Raw genomic sequence first — 20,919 nt, 5'->3', positions numbered from 1 at the left:
TTGAATATGTTTTGGACATGAATATGAATTTACCAGTTGCAAAGAAAGTATTTTTTGCATCTAGTAAATGTCCAAAATATATTCACAGTGTTGTGTCAAATAGGCTAATGCATCTTGCACAATCAACAAAAGAAGGAAAAAAGTCCTGAAATAACTGTCTTCTGATACCCAAGGAGTTGAATTATTACTAACCAAAATCAGGTCAGCAACCATTTAGCTATATGCTCATGGTGTAAGCAAGTCTTGATTTAATTGTCAAGCATTGATCAGAAATCGCCACCAGATGAGCCGTCAGTGTGCTCCACCTGTGTGTCTGCTAAGCAGTGTGCAATAAAGTTATAAATGTGTGACATCTACAAATGTCCTGGGTTAATGATACCTTGCAGATTGATGTGTAGACATTTTTCAGATAAACTGAAGACATAGTGTTTGGAATTCAAAAGTAGTTAATTGGCTCAAATACTTTGTTGATAACATTGTTACTTGAATTTATTATTGTTTTGTTTTTTGTTTTTTTACTTTGCTGAATATCTCAGCTGATAATGGCTGTGTGGAGTCAGGGGTGTTGTCCATGACTGGCTGAGCTAATGGTGTGAACTTGACAAGCTCAACAAGAATCAAGCATGTCGTCATACCTTCTTCTCAATGAACACTGATTGGGCCTCAGGGAACGCCTTTTCCTGTGTCTGTCACAGGGGTAATTCCTACTGGAGACTCCCATACTTGGTTTCCTCTTTGTGTGTGCCTGTGCTTATGTGAGTCTGTGTGCTTTTATGCATGTGTTGGCAATAAGAAGACGCTACAGGAAAAAGGGGTTTCCTTTGGGCGTTGTGCGTGATATCCCCCCATCCACAGCCTTGTTCTTTGTCTGCTCAGTTAGTGAATGCATTGGGTGGAGTTGGGATTGTGGGCAGGGGTGGGAAGCATAGGCTGCCATCGGTCATTTCCTTTATTCTTGCCATCTCTCTTGCATAAAAAAATGCATTCATATCAAAAGAAAATCCATCCCCTTCTCGCTGACATCCATATAAATGCTGTCATAAACTGGAGCTGAAATCTAGAAGGGGAGAGGAAAGGGGTGCGTGTGATCTTAAGACAGAGTGAGAGAGGGAGAGAGAGCAAGAGAGGGAGGGGGTAGAGAGAGCTGGGACAATGTCAACAGCTCAGCTCCCAGCACATTCAGCTGAAATTCAGAAGATCGAAGAGAGCAGACATAACGCAGCAGCTTCGACTGGGAAACATTGTTACCCTCAGCAAAGACATGGATTTTGTCCACAAAATGCAAAAACCAAATAGCAAAAAGAGGGATCTAAAGCCATAGGCTACAAGAATGCTTAAAAATGTTCTTGTGCACATTGCTTTGTTGGAGGGCACTTTAATTTCCATTCCAAGTGACGCAACACAGGGACAATCGATCTGTCAGGGCACCCTTTCTGAAGTGGGTAAGTAGCAGATACTTGATCTTGACACTGATACGCTTAACCTTCCCCATTCATTGTGAGTAATAGCTGCACCATAGTGGTCTTCACCCAGTTGGAGATTGCATACAAGACGGGTTACAAATGTTAAAGTGTAAACCTAGTTTGTCAATGCAGTGCGTCCTGCTGCTCAATCCAGCCAGAAAAAGACTACTGCAGCCAATAAAATAAACATGTCACTAGGCTCTGCAGAAAGCTGAACAAGAAGAAAGCATGTGGGCAAAAAGGGCTACTAATCCCACTAAGATGATAAAGTCTACAGTACTTTTTTCTTTTACTGCTGTGGCTTTATAGGTAATAAACAGCAGCAAAAGATGGGTTGTGAAATGTGCATCATGTTGATATTTGGGCTCTTTCTACAGTGGTGCCAACAGCACGCCTTGCTTTACCCCTATGCATGCTGGTGCATTACATGAGCAAGGCTTTTGGCATATTTTGGTAGCTTTCAATTCAAGTTTTAGCTGAAATTGCTAATAGTTTCATTGTCTTTGGAAAATGTTGCATGATTTCAAAGGCAGATGGGGGTTCAGCTTAATTGAGTGCTGGACGAGTAAGTCAGAAGAGATCTGATGTCTAGAACAAATATAATTTGTTCCAAGGAAATGTCTGGCATGTAAGGAATTAAGGGAGGATGGGACAGTGTCGTATATAATGAGTACAAAATTATTTTGGGATCCGAGACGTGGGCTGACCATCAACACAGTCATAAACAACACAGTCAAACCTTTGATGTAAGTAGTGGCCTGGCAGCACAAAATTCCATATATGGTGCACATCTCCTCCCAGCAACAACCAGCCTTAATTTGCTTGGGATGTTGTTGTTTTTTATAGACAGTGCCTGTACTATTCCTTCAAGGGAAGCCAATACACCATAGCATAACATAAAAACACGGTCCTAATCTTCCAGGTTTCTTCCTTTGAAAACATTTTAAAGCCTGCTTACCTGTTGAAGCATTGCCTATCTCAGTTGTATCCTAGGGCCCTGTCACACCAATGTTGGGACCAATGGTGAACGTCTGTGGCCCAAGTTGTTGTGGTGTGGATTTTGGATGATTGAGCATGTAGAATCAGCAGTGCAACCAGTTGGTGAGATAAATCACACAGATTGGCTCTGCACAAGAAAACAAACAAAAAAGAAAGGGAAAGCTCCCAGAGCCTCTTGCTGCAGTATTAGGGGTGTAACGATTCATCTACTACATCAATGAATCGATTTATATTCCTACGATCCAACTACATCGATTTGTGCTCGGCAAGTTGGCCTTCCAGGTGACATATATCAATTAAAAATCGTTTGAAATGGTAAAGAATCAATTTTATCGATACTAGGAAATTGCACATTGGATTTAAGCATGGCAAACTTATTTTTATATTATTTTTAGCATTTTTAACAATAAAGACACGTTAAACGTTACTCGATTCAGTCTGCCTGTCTGTGATGTCTTCGGCATGTGCCGGCAGCAGCGCGAATCTCAGAACGACAACAAAATGCAGCATGGCGGATAGCAGACGAGATGGCGAGCAGGAAATTTTCAAGCAACCATTTCGGTCCAGTGTGTGGAAACACTTTGGCTTTTGCAAAGATGGAGATATTCTAATTAAGTTGCTCGCTGTTTGTAGAATATGTAGAAGCCAAGTAAAAAACCACCGCAACACGACTAATCTCTCCAACCACCTACTAAGGCACCATGGGATTTTCACACAACACTGAACGTCCAAGCACCTCTTGCAGTGTTACTGTTGCAGCAGCAGCACAAGGTAACGTCAGCAGGAGTAGCAGGTACACCTACTGTTAATTCAACCTGAAGAAATGTTGGTTGCACTTACTGTACTCTTTTTATATTGAAAATGAGAGCAGAAAAGGTTAACCTCCTGGTTGCACTTCATTCAAATAAAAGGTTAATACATTTGCCATTAATGTTTTTTACTTGTTTATATCCATAATTAATTTAAACCTGATTCCCTTACAAGAAACATCAGGTATATAGGAAACTTCACCTGTACTGTCCAGTATCCAGGTATTTATTTCACAGTCACACTGGTTCAATTTTTGGCTAAAAAGTTACTGAATTGATTTCAAGTCACTGAGTGGCATTGGGTTGTATCGTTCTAAATGAATCAAGATCGTCCTTGAATCGTATCGTCAACCACGAACCGTGATACAAATCGAATCATTGTTAAAATGAATCGTTACACCCCTATGCAGTATGCATGATTTCACCCATGTAGTGCAGTTATACAGTCAGCGTGAGGTGACACAATAGTCGGCCTTCGGTGTGTCTGTGCCCTTAGCTGTGTCAAAAGAACAGTGATGAATGTTCATGCACCAACGTTCCAAATATCCATCTGTGAAATTAGTTTAGGATGCCTTCGTTTGGTTTGTCCAAGGTCCAATGGCTTGTGTATGGACAACATTCCATACAGATACCTCAGGGTTTGTGAACATTTAACTAGAGGCTAGGCTTTCAAATAGCTGACACGAGAAAAAAGTAATATGAAAAAGCATAAGACAAACACTATTTTTGCAGCTTTCAAGTCATTTGTTAATTTACGTTTAAGTTTGAAGGTTGATGAACGAGAGGTGACAGGGCCATGTGTGTTTTCATTGATGTCTTTTTGCATTGTGAACAAGATAGTCCATTTCCACCACATTAGAGGCTAACGCTCCAGTCTGCTGGAAATCCTCCCAGACTCACGTGCACAGAGGGCAAGCAGAGTGACATCACTAAAAGATTCAGTGTGTTGGGAGGGCTTTACAAAAGGTGAGGACTCACATGAAGCATACACGCACCCTCTTTTCATATTTCATCGATCATTACGGATGCATGAAGTACTATCTCAGGATTAGCGGGAGTACGAGGTAGAGTTAGTGAGTGACGGTCGGCCTTTCATCGCTTCAGCCCTGCTGCTGACTGGCAGCTCAACAGGCCTTAGAATAGGGACAGAGAAAAAGATGAATTCTTTAAAGCTGCTTAAATTCAACTATCTGATTTTTCTGATCTGATCTTTCTTCATGTTTTATTTACAGTAGCACAGTTATGGACAAAACTTAGGGAGAATTTAGGAAGAAGACTGCTGTTCATCTCCTTTGCTTGAAGTCCCCACACTGACTATGTGTCAGATGGCACAATTGTATGTGTGCCAGTGACACACTTTCTGGGGCTTATGATGTGTAAGCATATCTCCTCTTTACAGTCCCTCAATTGAGTGGAGTGTTACTGCAGGCTATTTAAAAAAAAATGCTGGTCACTTCAGAGGGCCGTCTGTATCTGCATTGCTATAACTGTCCCAGAGGAGCATTCCAGACATTACCCAGAAGTCCTCTGTCCTCTATACTGCAGCTGTTGACCTCTCACCCGGGCAAGATTAATAGCTTAACAATGAACTATATGGAGCACCTAGGTCCACCCACTGACGTCGATTGACATATTCAAACTTTGCCACAAATGATGAGCTGTCTGTAAGAACTGCTTCGCTAACCAGTGAGTTGTTAGCATGTATGTAAACAAATTGGTGGTTAGGGGTGATTTGGGTTTTTTGTCTTTGTTTTTTTTTTCTTTCACTGTCCAAAAGAGCAGGAATTTTCTCAAGCATCTGTATAATTTTAAAAGAGCACTCTACTGATGGCCAAGGCTCTTTCCCTCATAGAGACAAGATTCTAGGGCGTTTGAAGAACACAGGGTCTCTGGAAAGTCCAGCTTCTTTTCTGCCTTGATAGTCTTGTTAACCAGCTCTGAGGTTGCACTTGTGCCAGTTTTTTCTAGATATGTAAATATACAATAACACATCTTTAGTTAGACCGAGTGCTCATGACTCTGGCATTCCTCCCACATGAAATAAGAAAATTATTTGACCCGGCAGGGTAGCGCTTTGGGGTTTGAGGGAAAGGGATGCCGAGTATTGGATTTCATTCCAAGCCCTGTTAATATGTGGGAATGTTGGGCCTGTGGAATGTGCCATGGCCGACTTTCTTCTCATTCCCAGTATTAATAGCGCAGTTATCCCAGTGATCCGGTCTATTTGGTGAGCAGATATGTAACTCGCAGAGATGTGCCCATCAGCCAGGAAAGAAATGGGTCAACAGTGGGTCTGTGCTCTGGGTCTGTCTCCCTCCTTTGATACAACCTTCCTGAGGCAGCATTAACATCTGTACTGTTACAGTCAACTGGTGGACTTCTTATTGCAACATGTGGATGACTTTCTGAGTACTATGCAAACTGAATAATTGAGAGTAAAAGATGTCACGTGAGGTCGAACAAAATTGCAGTTTAAAAAAATTACATTTGAAAAGGAATCTCACAAAAGGTTTCCTGTCTGGTCTCCAAAATTTGTGATTGATTTGCAATGACTTCATCCTAATAGTTTGCTTCTGTTCGGGTTCTTATTTAAACTTTTGTTCATGCAACTTGTGTCTGTGGTTTGTGGGTACTATGAAGGGGTTTAACATGTTTATAATAATTTGCTTCAAACTGCAACTGTGTATGGTTGGGTTCCCCCTTAGCTGCTGTATGGAGCTGCTACATTTTCTCTGGTCAAAGCAAAAAAATCAATTAAAAAGCACAGTTGTAAAAACCCTCTGTACATCATATGGTCTGCACCATTATGAATGTTCCCCACATTAGGAAATTATTTTTTTTCAATGAATCAAACTAAATGGAATTGGTATTAATGACATCCCTCGAGGATTGGAAATATCTTCTCTCCCCTCCTACTTTTCCAGTGGTTTATTTGAGGCATTTCCTCTTTATGGGTGAGGTGGGTTACTGTGCCTCATGGTCCCGTTAAAACCAACATTGCTTATACGTTTGTTTTGAATGAAGCCAAAAGCCAAAAAGACCTCAGAGAATTCTCAAACATTTGCTGCGAAAGAATTTGTGATGTGATATTGAAAGACTGCCACATATAGGTGGTGTAAATCTGGCTTCTCACTGTTATTTAAACAAAGTGGTTGATTGATAAGAATGATACCATAGGGACAGTTTGAACAGCTTGTCCAGAATTGCACCTTTATAGCAGTTGATTCCTCAGTGATTAAAAAGCATTCAACAACCATTGCCATTACTCTAATTGGGAGGATCTAGCCTTCACATACAGATCAGTAACCAGTATGTAAACCTGGGGCGACTACATGTAATTACTTGTCCTTCAAGTGGCTGTCTGAAAAAAGCTGTTTCTAAATGTGATTTCATTTGACTTGGAGACATACTGGAAATATTTAAGCAACAGTTTTAACCACACTCTGTTAAAGTAATTAATAATAATTGTGGTCAATTTAAATGTAGGGACTTTTTTCCCTCATGTTATGCACAGTATATGTGTTATATGTTATATTGTATGACAGCCCCACGGAACTGACTCAGCCACACCTCCCTTAACATTGTTCTGCTGCTATTGTTAAAGATGTTACAATATATACAGAGACTAGAAAAGTGAGGCGCTTTTCATGTGCTTGAAGTCCATTGTCATTGTGCTTTAGAAGTATCACTATGAGGTTTTCCAGTGCATGTTTTGTTACTGAGTCAGACAGTCTTGCCATAGACTTTGTCCTGGCAACACTGTCTGAAGGCATGGCTCCAGATCCAACAGCTGAATAGATTTTCAGCTGCCTCATCCTTGCAGTTTCAACTATCTGATTGCAGGGCAGAAAGGAAGCGATTGAGAGAGAACGTAAGCAAAGAAATGAGGGAGGTTTGCAGTACTGGTAGAGGGTAAAGAAAAGGGTGGGTTTCTGATCTTCTGATTCTGGGTTCTTTTCCTGGCAGATGCACGTAGCCATAAGAGCACAGACAGCCCTTATCAGTAGCTGCCTTAAATCCTTGGAGTGTCTGTGAATTGAGCCAGAGCATGGTGCCCATCAATATGGTTTCAATAACTGCTTATTGCTCACACAAAACATACAAGCAAACTAGGGTTGCAACACTTCAAGATTTTCCATGACTATCTCAGAAAATATTGTGGTTACACAATATCTCAAAATTAAACAATTATTATTATTTTGCTTTTTCAAAATTTTCAAGGGCTTTATCATAATTTTAGAAAAATCTTTTGTCCTGACAAACATGAAATCTGATACAAACTTGAAATATATGGTAAGTTGGCAATATTGAGGCTGGCAGTGTGATTGGAGTGTTGAAAAGGAGGGTAGTTTTGTCATCAGGGTCATCAGGTGGGACCATTTTTCATTGGAATTTCATTGATTGGCCCACAATTTCTCCAGAGCGCTTAACAGTGATAAAATGTATGTGCAACCCCCCCCCCCCTTAGGTCCATAACCTCCTGTCTTAATTTTTCAGACCAGTTGTTGTCTTACCTTTTGATCCAAAGCCAATTGCTGCTTTTTTGCTGCATGTCACAATGATTTTATTGCCCCCTCAGTTGCCAGTTAAGCATACTTGGTCTTTTCTTTTCGCTAATAGGTTTCTTCTAAGGCACTTTCTCCGAGGGCCATGACCAGCCTTGCTTTGGTTCATTTGAATTCTTCCTTGTTTAAAAGAATCCTTTATTTTTTTTTTACTAATCAACAAGCCTCAGAATGCTTTGGAGACAAATCATGCTGTCATAGCTAAAAATAACTGTCCCCCTGAGGATCAGATGCGCATGGGTTCCAAAGCAAGGGGGGAACTTTTGGCATTGCACATGCCAAAAGAACTATCCCTGCCTGCAGTCGCCTACCCTTTCAGGCCCCAACAGTATTGTCCAAACCAAATCCTCTAGCCCATTGTCCAGGTCCACATAAGAGAGCCACTTGGTGTACAGGCACTCATGAATTGCTGGCCTTGTGTATGCTTTCAGAGTTAGAGCAGGAATGCATCTCATGCTAATGTGCCATGATATAATGGCAGTTCCTCTGCTGTCAGCTCTGGTCATTTATCAGCTGAGACTTGTTACTAACCACAGAGACTCACACTGAAATGGATTACCTATGTCACACATCAGGAATGCAAATATCAATGTGAATGATGGACTCAGGACTGCATGTTGCTAATGCACAGTTTATTTGTTAATGTTTACATCACTTTGATTGTGGATGGATTTAGGCCAGCTGTTTACACTATTCACAAATCACCATTTCTTTGCATAAATCTGGTGAACTGACCACCCATGGTGCTAAACCTATGTAATTAAGGAAGTGATGCATGAATTAAATCTCTTAATTAGCGTGAGACAGTACAAACTAAAATGTGCACTAATGTTACTGATTAGCACTACACTGTGGCCTCTGACCCTTAAAGGGTTTGATGTATGATGTGTACATGGCTTCACCAGGGCATGTAGCAATGACTGTGGGTGGGCCTCAGGTCCAATAGGGTCCATGAGAGGGTGAGTTTTTAGTGTCCCAGGTGATTTGGCTTGGAGCCAGTGGCTTTGGAAGGAGAGAAAGAATTGAGGGCTAGGTCCATTAGTCAAGGGACAGACAGGCAGACAGAAGAGAGGGAGGGTAGGGCTGTCGTAGAGGGCATGTCTGGGGCAAAAGCGTCCAAAGGGTGGCATGGCTCCAATGTTTCTAACTGCTAGGTTGAATAGCTATTTCATGTCAAATTAATGAGTGTGAGTGATTCACTTCCATGTCAAAGGACACATGCAATGTTTACATATCAGTACACAACCAGTACTACCGACAAATATGAGGTCATGCAGACATGTGCCAAGACAACACCATTAAGACCTTTCGGTGTGTTCACATGTCCCTCCATGTTGGTATACTGCTTTAAACATTTATGGTTCCAAAGACAGTTAGGATAGTGCCTGCCCCAATTGGAAGAAAGGTATGAATGTACAAAATCTAAATCAGAAATTATGTGATGGTCAATGGTTGGATTATTCCATCCACAACAATAATCCGAGAGGAAAAGAGTACTTGAAGGATATACTCAAGGTAGCACTGTCACTTTAAGAAAGTAAAGCTAAGTGTAGTTGTGTAAAAGATAATTAAGACAAAAGTAAAATGTCAGTTAGAATATACTCTGTGGTCAATTAAAAATGTAATGCAGTAAGGTTTATTCAAACACATGTTAAACCACACAGACCTACACATTTTATCACACCCCGCTTAATGCACATATACAATGCTATGTAGCTAGGCAATGCAGCAGTCCTTCCCAGTAGTTGTTCTACTCACCTGACTCTTTGTTCATCTCCTTACCATTTTCAGTAGATATTATAAGCTCACTTAGCATCCACTGCAAAGAGAACATCTCAAACGTTTTTGAGCTGGAAGAGTCTGCAATCCCAATTGTGATGGAAACTGTCGAAGACAACAGAAAGGGTGTTTGGGCCATAATGTTGCTGTAAAGTGAATTATGTAATCAGGTGTCACTATTATAATTAGCATCAATTATTTTAAGTAGGAACCCATCTTTCTGTGGGCAGGTGTTTACTCCCAAAAGGTAAATAGTTTTTCACCGCTGTCGCTGTCTGTACTGACGCTGAGGCTGCATTTAAGTTATTTAAATTTTTTTGGCAAAGGAGAAACTTTTGTTTGAACATCATAAAGAGCACGTACAATGGACAATAAATGGACCAAGTGTTCAAGAAAGAAACATTGTCTTGAAGCATCAGTCAGTTGGTAAGGAAGTTATCAGCGCCTTAAATTAAGTCGTCTGAGCGAACACATCTCAGTAGCTTGAAGCATTGGCTTAGCTCCTACAAAGGGCTTATTAAGCAATACACGAAATTTCACTTTTGGAGGATCCAATGTGATTGTACTACTGGACAGGAACAATTGTTCAAGAAAGTTTCCACAATATTACAGCAATAGATTGACATCATCAGCGTTTAGATTGGTTCCCTATAAACCTCGTTTTCTGTCTGCAGTTTTGTTTTCCAACAGGCACGAAATCTCCCTGGAGAATCACTGGTGATCCATTCAGGCTGACATTCTGGCACCATTTGTATCTGTTTTCATGTGTCCATTTTAGACTAGATGAATGAATAAATGTATGTTTAGTGGCGTGTTGTTGGTAGATGCGACTCTGACGAAAATGAAATCAAATCTTTGCCATGGCAACGCCAAGAGTAATACGACTTGTAAACACAAGGGGCAGCTGAAGTAAAGTTACGTATTTAAAACAATACTCAAAACAGTGCAACTACACACAAATAACAGCTTTTGTAAAGTAAAGAGAGCAGATGCAATGTTAACTTCCATCCCTGGTTATCAGGTAATCCTTTCTCAGATCACTTTCCATTGTTGATTCTACTATTTGGCTGACATTTCTTCAGAAATAGCCATTCATTGGATTAACATTTTGAAAATGTATTAATGAATTAGCTTTTATTGCTACAGCTGGCAACATCTTCCTTTCCTGTGCTGGATTCTAATTGTGTACTGAGGCACAAAGGAACATACATTTGACCATGAGCTCCATAATGCCATGTTGGAAGACTGTCTTCCTTATTATAATAATGGGAATTAATAAATCCTCTAAGCTGCGCTGCAGCCCTGCCTTCAAAGCCCCTCCTCATAGAGGAGCCTGCTGTGCACGAGCAGGCCTGTAACCACAGTAACAGAAGACCCCAGATAACCAAGATGGCGCATTCAAAATAACAACAACAGCATTGTTCCTGATTGTTCTATTTCTGACCAGTAAAACTAAAACACAATGACGAGTGCCTCATGCTGATCACTGTAGATATCCTGAGAAATAAACAATATACCTTACATCGCGGTAGAAGAAGTTACTAGCTAATCATTCAGGTAATCATCATCCCCATGCTGCCTTTCTAAAGCATGAGTAATTATTTCTCTAAACCAATTCAACTACTTCAGAGCGTCCTGAACACAAACTGCAAACATTATAACTGCCTGGCCACTTGAAAGACACTTTTGCTAACCAGTAGCCATAAACACAAAGCTAAACACTGGAGTTAGCATACAAGCTAACAAGCTAGATTTGGCAGCAAGCTACGTAGCTCAACTGCAACATCACATGGCGATATGCGCTGTTGTGAGCATTACTGTAACCGCTGCCACCATAGCCTTGTGGTTAAAACACAGAGTGAAACATCAAGCAGGGGTCCTTACTTGTCCAGCAGAAAAGTCCTTACAAATCCCTCAGCTGCATGCCACCAGTTTGCCAAATGATGCCAAGCCTTTACTCTTCATGGCATTTGGCATCTTGTTCCAGCCTGTGCCGGCATGGCACTGCTCCCATATCTCTGGTGCTTATGTAAGTCTGACTGTACCCTCCTCTGCAGCCCAGCACCCTGGAGGAATGGTCCTCATTTGTGGAACCCAGAAACAATGTGTGTGCAAAATACTGTCTGCTGCAGGCTTGCATCTGATCTTTTATTCAGTGCCTCTTTAAAATATTCTCACTCTTTCTTCTGTGCCTCTGCCTTTTCAAGTTGTAATTTATTGCAACCAGTTTTGCTTTTGTTGTTTTTTTGCTGCTGCTTCTTGTTTTTCAACCCACATTTCTCTTTCCTGACTTTCTCTGCTTCTCTGTCTCTAGTTGGCATTATTTGGATGAAAAAGCTATATTGGTAGCCATTAATCCATGCATGTAATACAAAGAAGAAGACAACGGCATCTTTTTGAAGTGAAAGTAAGAACCAGGTACAGATACAGGTGTGTGGAGGAGGGTGGAAAAGGGAGGAGAGTGAGGGAGGATGGAGGTGAGTGAGAGGCATTTTAATGAGTGAGTACACTGCAGTAGTTGTAGTTTAAGGAGAAAGAAGGAGGGGAATGTGCAGAGTACAATTTGGAGACAATGGGTGAATGATGCAGCTTTTTTAGATTTGTTCCAAGCATGTCTATCTATGAGGGACTGCCAAAAAAACCCACAAGCAATCCGCTTTTGTACTTGCTACTAAAAGCATTGAGTTGTGTGACAGATGTTGGGGAGAGAAATGAAATTATGCAGGCACAGATGTTTGAGAGACTGATCTCTGCATAGATATATACCTCATCGTTTGACTCTCGTCAGCACACACATACACACACAATCCTCACTGCTGCCCCCTCCTCCTCCACTGACCTACTTCCTGACGCTTGGGATGAGGTGATGAGATAGTGGGCTGGATGAGAAGTGGCAGCAGCATCTCCCTTTATCCCTGCCTCCCTTCCTCTATCCCTCCCTCCTTCATCTTTCAGTCTCTCCCTTTCTCCTTGGCTGCTCTCAAGACTCTCCAAACACAGAGCAGCCAGCAGGCTCCTCTCTCTGCTTCAGGGCTCTGGGTGTGTGAGTATGCAAATGCTGCATGTGTGTATGTCGTTACATCTGAATCTTGAGTGGGTGTGTCTGAATCTTGAACATGTGACAGTACGACTGTGCAAACACGTTGCAGGGTTTTTGCTGCAGTAGCATGGAAGGAGGGAATTTGTCATAATGTGTGTTTACATGGTTCCTACTGGCGTATGTGTGTGATGACAAGTAGTCAACAGTGATACATCTCTATGCACCTCTTCCTCTATCTCCCATAGTGACACACAGATGTTTTTTTTTTTTTTTTTTTTATATGTGTTTACTAATTTTACATCATAGACAAGACACATGACAAGACCAAACAGGGACGAAAGACAAGCTGGGAGTAACGACACAAAAAAAACAGTTAACCAGTTCCAGGTGAACACGACAGGTACATTATACAGCACAGAGTGAAATCAAGTCCAATGGGAGCCAAATACAGAAAATTGTCTTCTTTTTTATACAAATGCTCTAGTCATTATTGCAGAAATATTTACATTAATATAGTCAAGAAATGGTTTCCATATTCTTTCAAAGGCATTCGTTTTGTAGTGCAGGAGACAGGTCAGAAAGTCCAGAGGTATATATTCCATTATTGTCCTCTGCCATCCCGCAACCGAGGGGGCTTTGTCTGAGATCCAGTGCTGAAGAATATTTTTCCTGGCACAAAATGTCATAACATTATACAGTTTTTTCTGATACATATCAGTTACACGGCCGCTAGGGAGACCCAAAAGGAGGGAAACCGGGTCAAATTCCAGCTCCTTTTTCAGAACCTTTTGTATTTCAAATAAGACTTCACTCCAATACTTTTGTATCCTAACACAGGACCAGAAACAGTGAGTAAGATCACCAATTTCTGTCTTACATTTAAGACAAAGTGGAGAGACATCCTTTCTGTATTTGGATAGACGGTTTGGGGCAACATGTGCTCTATGCAGTATCTTAAGTTGCATCGCTCTAGTCCGATTACAAACTGTGATTTTCTTTGCATTATTCCAGATGTCATCCCACATCTCCTCAGTTATAACAACACCCAGCTCCCTCTCCCAGATCACCCCCAGCGCCCGAGCACTGTGACCCGAGCGATCCCTCAGACCAGCATAAAAGGCTCCAATGGAAGCATTCCCCTGAGAAAGAAGCACTTGTTTTTCTATCTGTGTGACATTAACATCAGCAAGCAGCGATGTGTCTTTTATAATAAAGTCTCTGACCTGAAAATAACGAAACAGATCATTTCTTGGTATGCCATATTTTCCCATAATTTGATTGAAAGTCAAGAGGGTAGAACCATCAAAAAGGTCTCCCAAGGAAGAAATACCCCTGGCTGACCAGCACCTGAAGGCCGTGTCCAAGGTCCCCGGGAGAAAGTCAGGGTTATCAGTAATCGGGGTGAAAACCGATGTGAGCCCTGATCTGCCTTCCATATGCTGTGTGATCCTCCATGCTCTACACAGATGTTTTTAAGTAGCACTAGCCTATAGAGATCCACATGCCTTTACTCTTTCAGTGATAGCTTCCTTTTCCTGTGACTTATAACACGACCATACATGCATCTTTTTCCCAGTCACGAGCTGGAAAGAGCGTGGAAGTCTAGTCTGGGTGTGCGTGTGTGTGCAGTTTTTCATGTCGTGAGCAGTTGATGTGTGACAGCTCCCTAACATGAAAAAGACCACAGAGAGAATAAAGCAACTTTGAAAATAGAGAGCTTATCACAATTGGCTCACAAAGAAAGATGAGAATGATTATGAGTTCAATGCTTGGGCATGCTTATGTCTGCTGTAAAGTTGGGCATTTTGATATGGTGTCATATTGTCAACCAAGGAACTTCCACATTGGCTGGATTTTTCAGCCATGGAGGTTGCCGCTTGGTTGTAGTTGCTTTTTGAACAAGTACAGTTCATCTAGGCACTCAGTGCACTTGTATACCACTTCCGGATAGTGTTCTGTGCCATATTTGTTTCAGTTTGAACAGATTTTGATGTTGTTTTCTGTACGTGCATGATTGCACTAAACTAGGCACCAGGTGACAACAAGACTTCAGGAAGCTGCACAGTCACTGAACATGGCAGTTATTAGCCACGAAATTGTTATAGCATGTAATCCCCCTAGCTACCAAGTTATAATTTTTACACTTCTACAATCTACACTGTACTCTGAGTTTAGAGAGAAGGGGAACAGTAGAGTGGCAAAAAGGCAATGAAGCTGCAAGGAGTAGATGCGATAAGTGGCAAGAAAAATGACAGATGTTATTGTCAGAGGGGGGTTGGTGGAGGGATATGTCAATCTAATCACCTTAGTTCCTCACCAGAGAGGAATAATGGGAGATGACAGCGAGTCAGAGAGGGAGGAGAGATGGAGGGAGAGAGGGAGGAGAGATGGAGGGAGGGAGAGAGAGGGATTAAATTAAAAGGTGAGAGATATGAGGGCCTCTTAGGGACACATATGGCAGTGGACATGGTCAATTTGGATTGTGTTTGTGGGGTGACTCCACTATACAGAGAATGACAAATGTCACACATGCACAATCACACAAGTGTTGATGCTCCCTTATATTTCCATATACACTACTCACAATAAGTTAGGGATATTGTCATTTACATGAGTGCTTTTCCTATTTGGTCTGAATTTTAATGAAATAAGTAAAAGTTCCCTTTGATATTACTAATAATGAATGAGAAGAAACACCATTTTCATTAGTTTAATATTTATTACCCCAAAAATTTAGACAATAACAAGGATAGCCCCAAATAACAAAAATTGACAGTGTCAGTAGTGGGTGTTTCCATCATTTGCCGCAATGACAGCTTGACAGCGACGTCTCATGCTCCTCACTAGCCTCATGATGTTGTTCTGAGGCAATGCGTTCCACTCCTCCACAAGTGCTACACGCAGTTCTGCCAGGTCACGTGGGGGTGGGGTACGATCATCCAGTCTCTGCTTCAGCTGGTCCCAGACGTGCTCTATGGGGTTCAGGTCAGGGGGACATTGCTGGCCATACCATATGAGGCACTCCGACTTCCTGAAGTCGAGCTGTGACAATTCTGGCACGATGTGGTGGAGCATTATCATCCATGAACAGAAAGTTGGGGGTGTGCTGGCTGGAATTGGGGGATGATGATGGGTTCTATGATGTCTCTGAGGTAAGAACGTGCAGTGACTGAGCCATCTACAATAACCAAATCTGTTTTGCGCTGACTGGTGATGCCTGCCCAGACTGTTGCACCTCCTCCACCAAAGGGAACCCTGGGGACCATGTTGACCTTGGCGTATCGCTCACCTCGCCTTCTCCAGCAACGCTGACGACCATCATTTCTGTGCAAGGTGACCCGACACTCATCAGTGAACAGGACGGTAGACCACTGCTGCATTGTCCAGGTCACATGGTCTTGTGCCCACTGCAAACGTTCACGGCGGTGTCTTGGTGTCAGTGGAGTCACCTGCAATGGTCGTCTGGTCGTCTTCGAATGGTTTGTCTGGAAACCCTAGTACCCCTCACATCTCGTAACTGGGCCTGCAGCTGTGTGGCAGTTGCATAACGATGTCTGAGTGCATAGGTCCTTAGGTACTGGTCATCGTTGCGGTCTGTCACTCGTGGGGCTCCACTCCTGGGTCTGTCATGAACTCTGCCAGTAGTTCTGTGTCTTGATGCAAGTCTGCTGATGACACTTTGAGACACACCAAGTTCACAAGCAACATCTGACTGCCTGCCACCGACCCGAAGGCGCGCTATGGCCAGGTAGCGCTGCTCGTCCGTTAAGTGACGTCGTGTGTTCATGGCTGTTTGAATGATGAACTTGGAATTACTTATTGTCAATACCAGCTTTTTATACCCACAGAATGTTGAAATTGATGCCACATTGAAAAGGGTTGTCTTTTAGTTTTTTGGTATTGGCCCCAATATATAAGGCACACTGTACACAGTGAGACCATTAAGTGGAAAACACAAAATGAGGTGTGTCTATCACCCCAATACAATTGCCTCCCTATCCCAAAACTCTCTGAAGTGAAACAAACAATGTATGTATGAAATCCACTGAGTCTCTCACAATATCCCTAACTTATTGTGAGTAGTGTATATCCTTATATTCCTGTGTGTATTTACTGTATAGTGTGTATTTGGATTTCTTGGCCTACTTTCCTTAGGCATGGGGTGGAAAGTGACCAGCAGAACTGGTGTTGAGTGAGGGCTGGCCACACGTGGGGCTCTGTGGGAGAGTGAAGATAGAGACAGTCACTCAAACAAACACACAGATACTGGACAGAAGGTTGCGTTTTATGCTGAATGGCTTTAAAACCCTGTAGAGTGGCCTCTTTTCCATTAGGCTCCGCCAGCTGTCCACAGCAACAATAACTAACTCACCACCATTAAGATTAGGCTTTGGCTCGTACTTTATCTTATGGTAATAAAAACGATGAAAAGCTGTCACTGTTAATAGTTTGAGGCAAAGCCTTTTTCAAGTGTTAATGTATGGAAAAATCTCCATGATTTACCTCCCTGAAGTGGGCTTTTGTTACAGTCATCTCACTGCTTAAAAGCGCTGTACTGTTTCCTTTTTGGCTGAAGTTCATAAGAACCTTAAAGGATAAGTTCATATTTGTCAGGTCCATCTAAAAACACCACACACATCCTCATATGTGCATTGAAACAGTATTTAGTCACTGTATTTGTCCCTCATGTCCATATTAGTCCTCCTGCAGTAAAATTTCTTCCAATGTAAGCAAAAGAGAAATTTGCACTTCTTTTCCTGAGCAAAAACATACACTGCTATTATCAGCAAAGCCTTTTCCATCTGAGCCAGCCCAATCAATCATGAAAGTGCAAATTTATATTATTTAGGTGCAAAATTCACTGTCGAGGAAAATCAAACAGGGAATGATGGATGATGTTGTTCTGATTTGTGTTACTAAGACTGCTTAAGGCTGAAGTTAATGTCTGCAACAATTTCTGCAAATACAAACTGTATTATTTTACATTTAGGCACAAGGGTTAAATTGAAAAGATTTGCCTAGCCCTGCCTAGTAAAGCGTTCCACTGTCAGAGTGCAGTGTCGGTGCTTTTATCATATCGGTTGATACTGTGCCTATTTATTTTTCATAAAATGTACACAGTAACTGACACAGCATTTCTGGGTCTCTGCGTTGAATTGTGTAATCTGCTATGTCCATTGTACACAAAGGGTCCCTTTAGTATAGGCAACAGGACAGAATTAGAGACCAATAGTAAAGATTTTAACAAAGGACTCAAACAGTGGCTAAAATCTAATCAACAGTGCACACATGAATTGTTCTTAACTGGTTTACTGCTTGCTCATATTGCCTTTGCTCTGTTGTCTTTTTATGTTCCTTATTTGAAAATTGCTTGTATGTTTTTGACTTCTTTTTCCCATAGTTTTGTTGCTGTTTTTTTTTTGTTTTGTTTTTTTCTTCTTTTTTTCCTATCTTTGTCTGGTGTTTCCTTTTTCCATTCTTGTTATTTTAATTGCCCTATTTTTTAATTGCCCTATCTTTTCAAAAGCTGCCTATGGACAAGTGTTGCGAATTAGCACTTGTGCTAAAACACTTAAACAATGCATCTGGTTTGTCCAATGTAATTGCTATGTCCATTTCAAATAAACATTAAAATAAAATACATACTCTTCACTATACACAGGGAACAGATGACCAGTAGATGCCCACAGGTGACTCCTGCCCTGGAGCTCAGTAGCAGGTTAATCCCCCCTCACTGGGCGTTTGGGGTTGACACCTCAGCTGTCATAACACACTCACTGGTGCAGTATCCAATGTACCTCACATACAGGCACACATAAACAAGATGCCGCACATTGTATAATTTCCATTGAGCACACTGATGCAATGTCTACGAAACAGTCTACAAATTTGACAGTGGTTATACCGTACAGAATAATTGACTTGTCAGAAAATTAGCCAACTGATGGTTGCACAGGCATCTCCATGTTCAAAAAGAAACCAAAGAAGAACTTGCTTTTCATTTCAAATAGCCTCCAGTTCTGCTCTGCTTCTTCTGCCCTGAGAGGGATAGCAGATTCAAGGAGGCGAAAAAAAGTAAATGAGCAAAATCCAAAAAGGCAAAATGGAAATATGATGTTTTTCTCTTTTCATTTTCTTCCCCTTTAAGATCCTGTCGAGGGCCTAGCACATTCATAAAGAATGTACCAGCCAGCTATTTTTAGGCTGCGCAGTGATAACTCCAAGGCTGAACAAATGTGTGAGCGAATGATGCCGGAGAGTCATGCTCAGTCAAGATGTAGTAGACTGTAGCTTTTCTTTGTGGAAACTGAAGTCATAAACTTTCACTGCCATGTTAAACGCTATAGCCAATTCTTAATGCTTGTTTAGTTTACACAATCGGAAATCTGAAATTGAAAGTGTATGCTATTTAAGATCTGCTTCTGTTAGTGTTGGTCATGTTTTCCTGTTTGCAACTTCATGGATTTTCCTACAAATGGCATCAAAATGGATTTTTTGGTCAAATACTTTTGTGGGATGTGCATGTCCGTGGTATTTGCATAACAGGCTTGAACTCCATTCATTCAAAAATACAGTAGATTGTTGCATAAAGTAGAGCTTTGGCAACTGTGTGAGCCGCTATGGGTGTAAGCGCACATTATGTAAGTTAAATATGCAGTTGATGGGACATAATATGGTGTAAAGAGTGTATTATTCATACTGTCAAGACCACCCATATCCTTTTTCGTTGTTTTGAGGATATCCTCCAGGGTGTCTTGGCCTATTCAGTCCTCTGCTCCTGTTGTAGTTATTGTCATGCATGACTGTATAAACACACACATATACACAGTGTCTGCTCCATTGAAGAAGTAAAGGCACTGCTGGGGCAGCTCTTGGTGCAAATCTACACAAACAACACACAGACACACACACTGCACAGCCACCATTGTACCTTAGGGACAAGAGGTTTCTTTGTCGAGGGACAAGAACAGCCAATGACAAGATGAGGATATGATGGTGGCCCCTGCTGTGAAGGGAATAAAGATGATGTGGAAAGACATCCTAGAGCATGTCTGCAGTGTACTTTCCAGGGATAGCCTCTAAATAGTCTGTATTCCAAGCACCATGTCATCTTTTTCCTAAAAAATTCCCATGATTGAGTTAAAATGTTTCTTTGGTAACATTCTTCCATTGTGTAGCTGTAGTACTGCTGCTGCTTGTTTATCTTCCTGTATTTATTTTACACTAAATAAGCAGCTGGAAACAAATCCCTTCATTTCATGTGCACTAGAAATTATTTCATTGCTAGAAAACATTGACTGGATTATTATTATATTATAACATAAACATGCTTGTCTAAATGTATTGAATGTCATAGAAAGTTATTCTAAAGTCCATGACAATGCTTTTCTTCTCTCTTCCAGATCATGCCCCCTAGATAACAGCCTCATCCTCCTCTCCTCTCCACTCCCCCTCCCTGCCCCTGGCCCCTCCCTCTACCTTCCTGGTCCAGCACCATCATTGCCACCTGTGTCACCACAGCCAACATGCCCCCCAGGAAGAGGACGCGGCCGGGCCTGGGCTTCCTGTGCTGCTTTGGCAGTAGCGAGCCCCCAGAAATCAACCTCAAGGACAGCGTGCCCCTCCAACTGCTGGAGTTCAGTGCCCCCATGCCCCCCGCTGAGGAGCTGCATGCGCGTTTCTCCGAACTGGTGGTAAGTGAGAAAGAGAAATCTTAAAGGTCCCATGTTATGCTTTTTTGTGGTTTAGGCTGTCAGTGTTTGTATAGCACCTAGACCTGCTTGATATGGAAACAGAAAGGAAATCCCACTTTCTAAACGATGGGCCCTTAAATCAAGGAGTTGAGCAAGCTAGTCTGATGAGTCTTTCTCTCCAGTGAATTTAACCAGTTAGGCCTAGACCTGGGCCTCAGTTTTAACACAGACCACTTTGCATTTGTGGTATCATAAATTTGAATTTTAAATCAATCACAATCAGTAGTTTCAGTAGTGGAGCAAAATCCCACTAATGACCCTTTTACACTGGACAAAAAAACTGCAAACATCACCTAAAATCTGGCTTTTGTCTTGTCTAATGTGAACGGGTACAATACACTCCACAGTAGTCACAGACATTTTTTTTTGGCCTTTTAGGGCTTTATTGATAGAACAGCTGAAGATATGACAGGAAATAGGGAGAGAGAGAGGGGGAGTGACACGCAGCAAAGGGACCCAGGCCGGGAGTCGAACCCAGGTCTGCTGCAGAGACTCGGCACATGGGACACG

General features: G+C 41.7%; 1 protein-coding gene across 7 annotated transcripts in view; it reads left to right on the top strand.

Annotated features, from left to right (window-relative positions):
• daam2 (dishevelled associated activator of morphogenesis 2) overlaps positions 1–20,919 on the top strand; it is a 136,980-nt gene that overhangs the window by 36,986 nt on the left and 79,075 nt on the right. For 5 of the 7 annotated variants that reach the window (XM_030443359.1, XM_030443361.1, XM_030443358.1 and 2 more), the window contains exon 1: positions 20,182–20,349. In XM_030443359.1, coding sequence (XP_030299219.1) covers positions 20,182–20,349 — 168 coding nt within the window. Of the gene's footprint in view, positions 1–1,137; positions 1,443–20,058; positions 20,350–20,919 lie in introns of those variants that run through there. The other 2 variants (XM_030443355.1, XM_030443354.1) reach the window with 2 other exon arrangements.

Source organism: Sparus aurata, chromosome 16 (genome assembly GCF_900880675.1).
Source record: "Sparus aurata chromosome 16, fSpaAur1.1, whole genome shotgun sequence".
NCBI lineage: Eukaryota > Metazoa > Chordata > Actinopteri > Spariformes > Sparidae > Sparus > Sparus aurata.
This window is presented reverse-complemented; position numbering and strand designations above follow the sequence as displayed.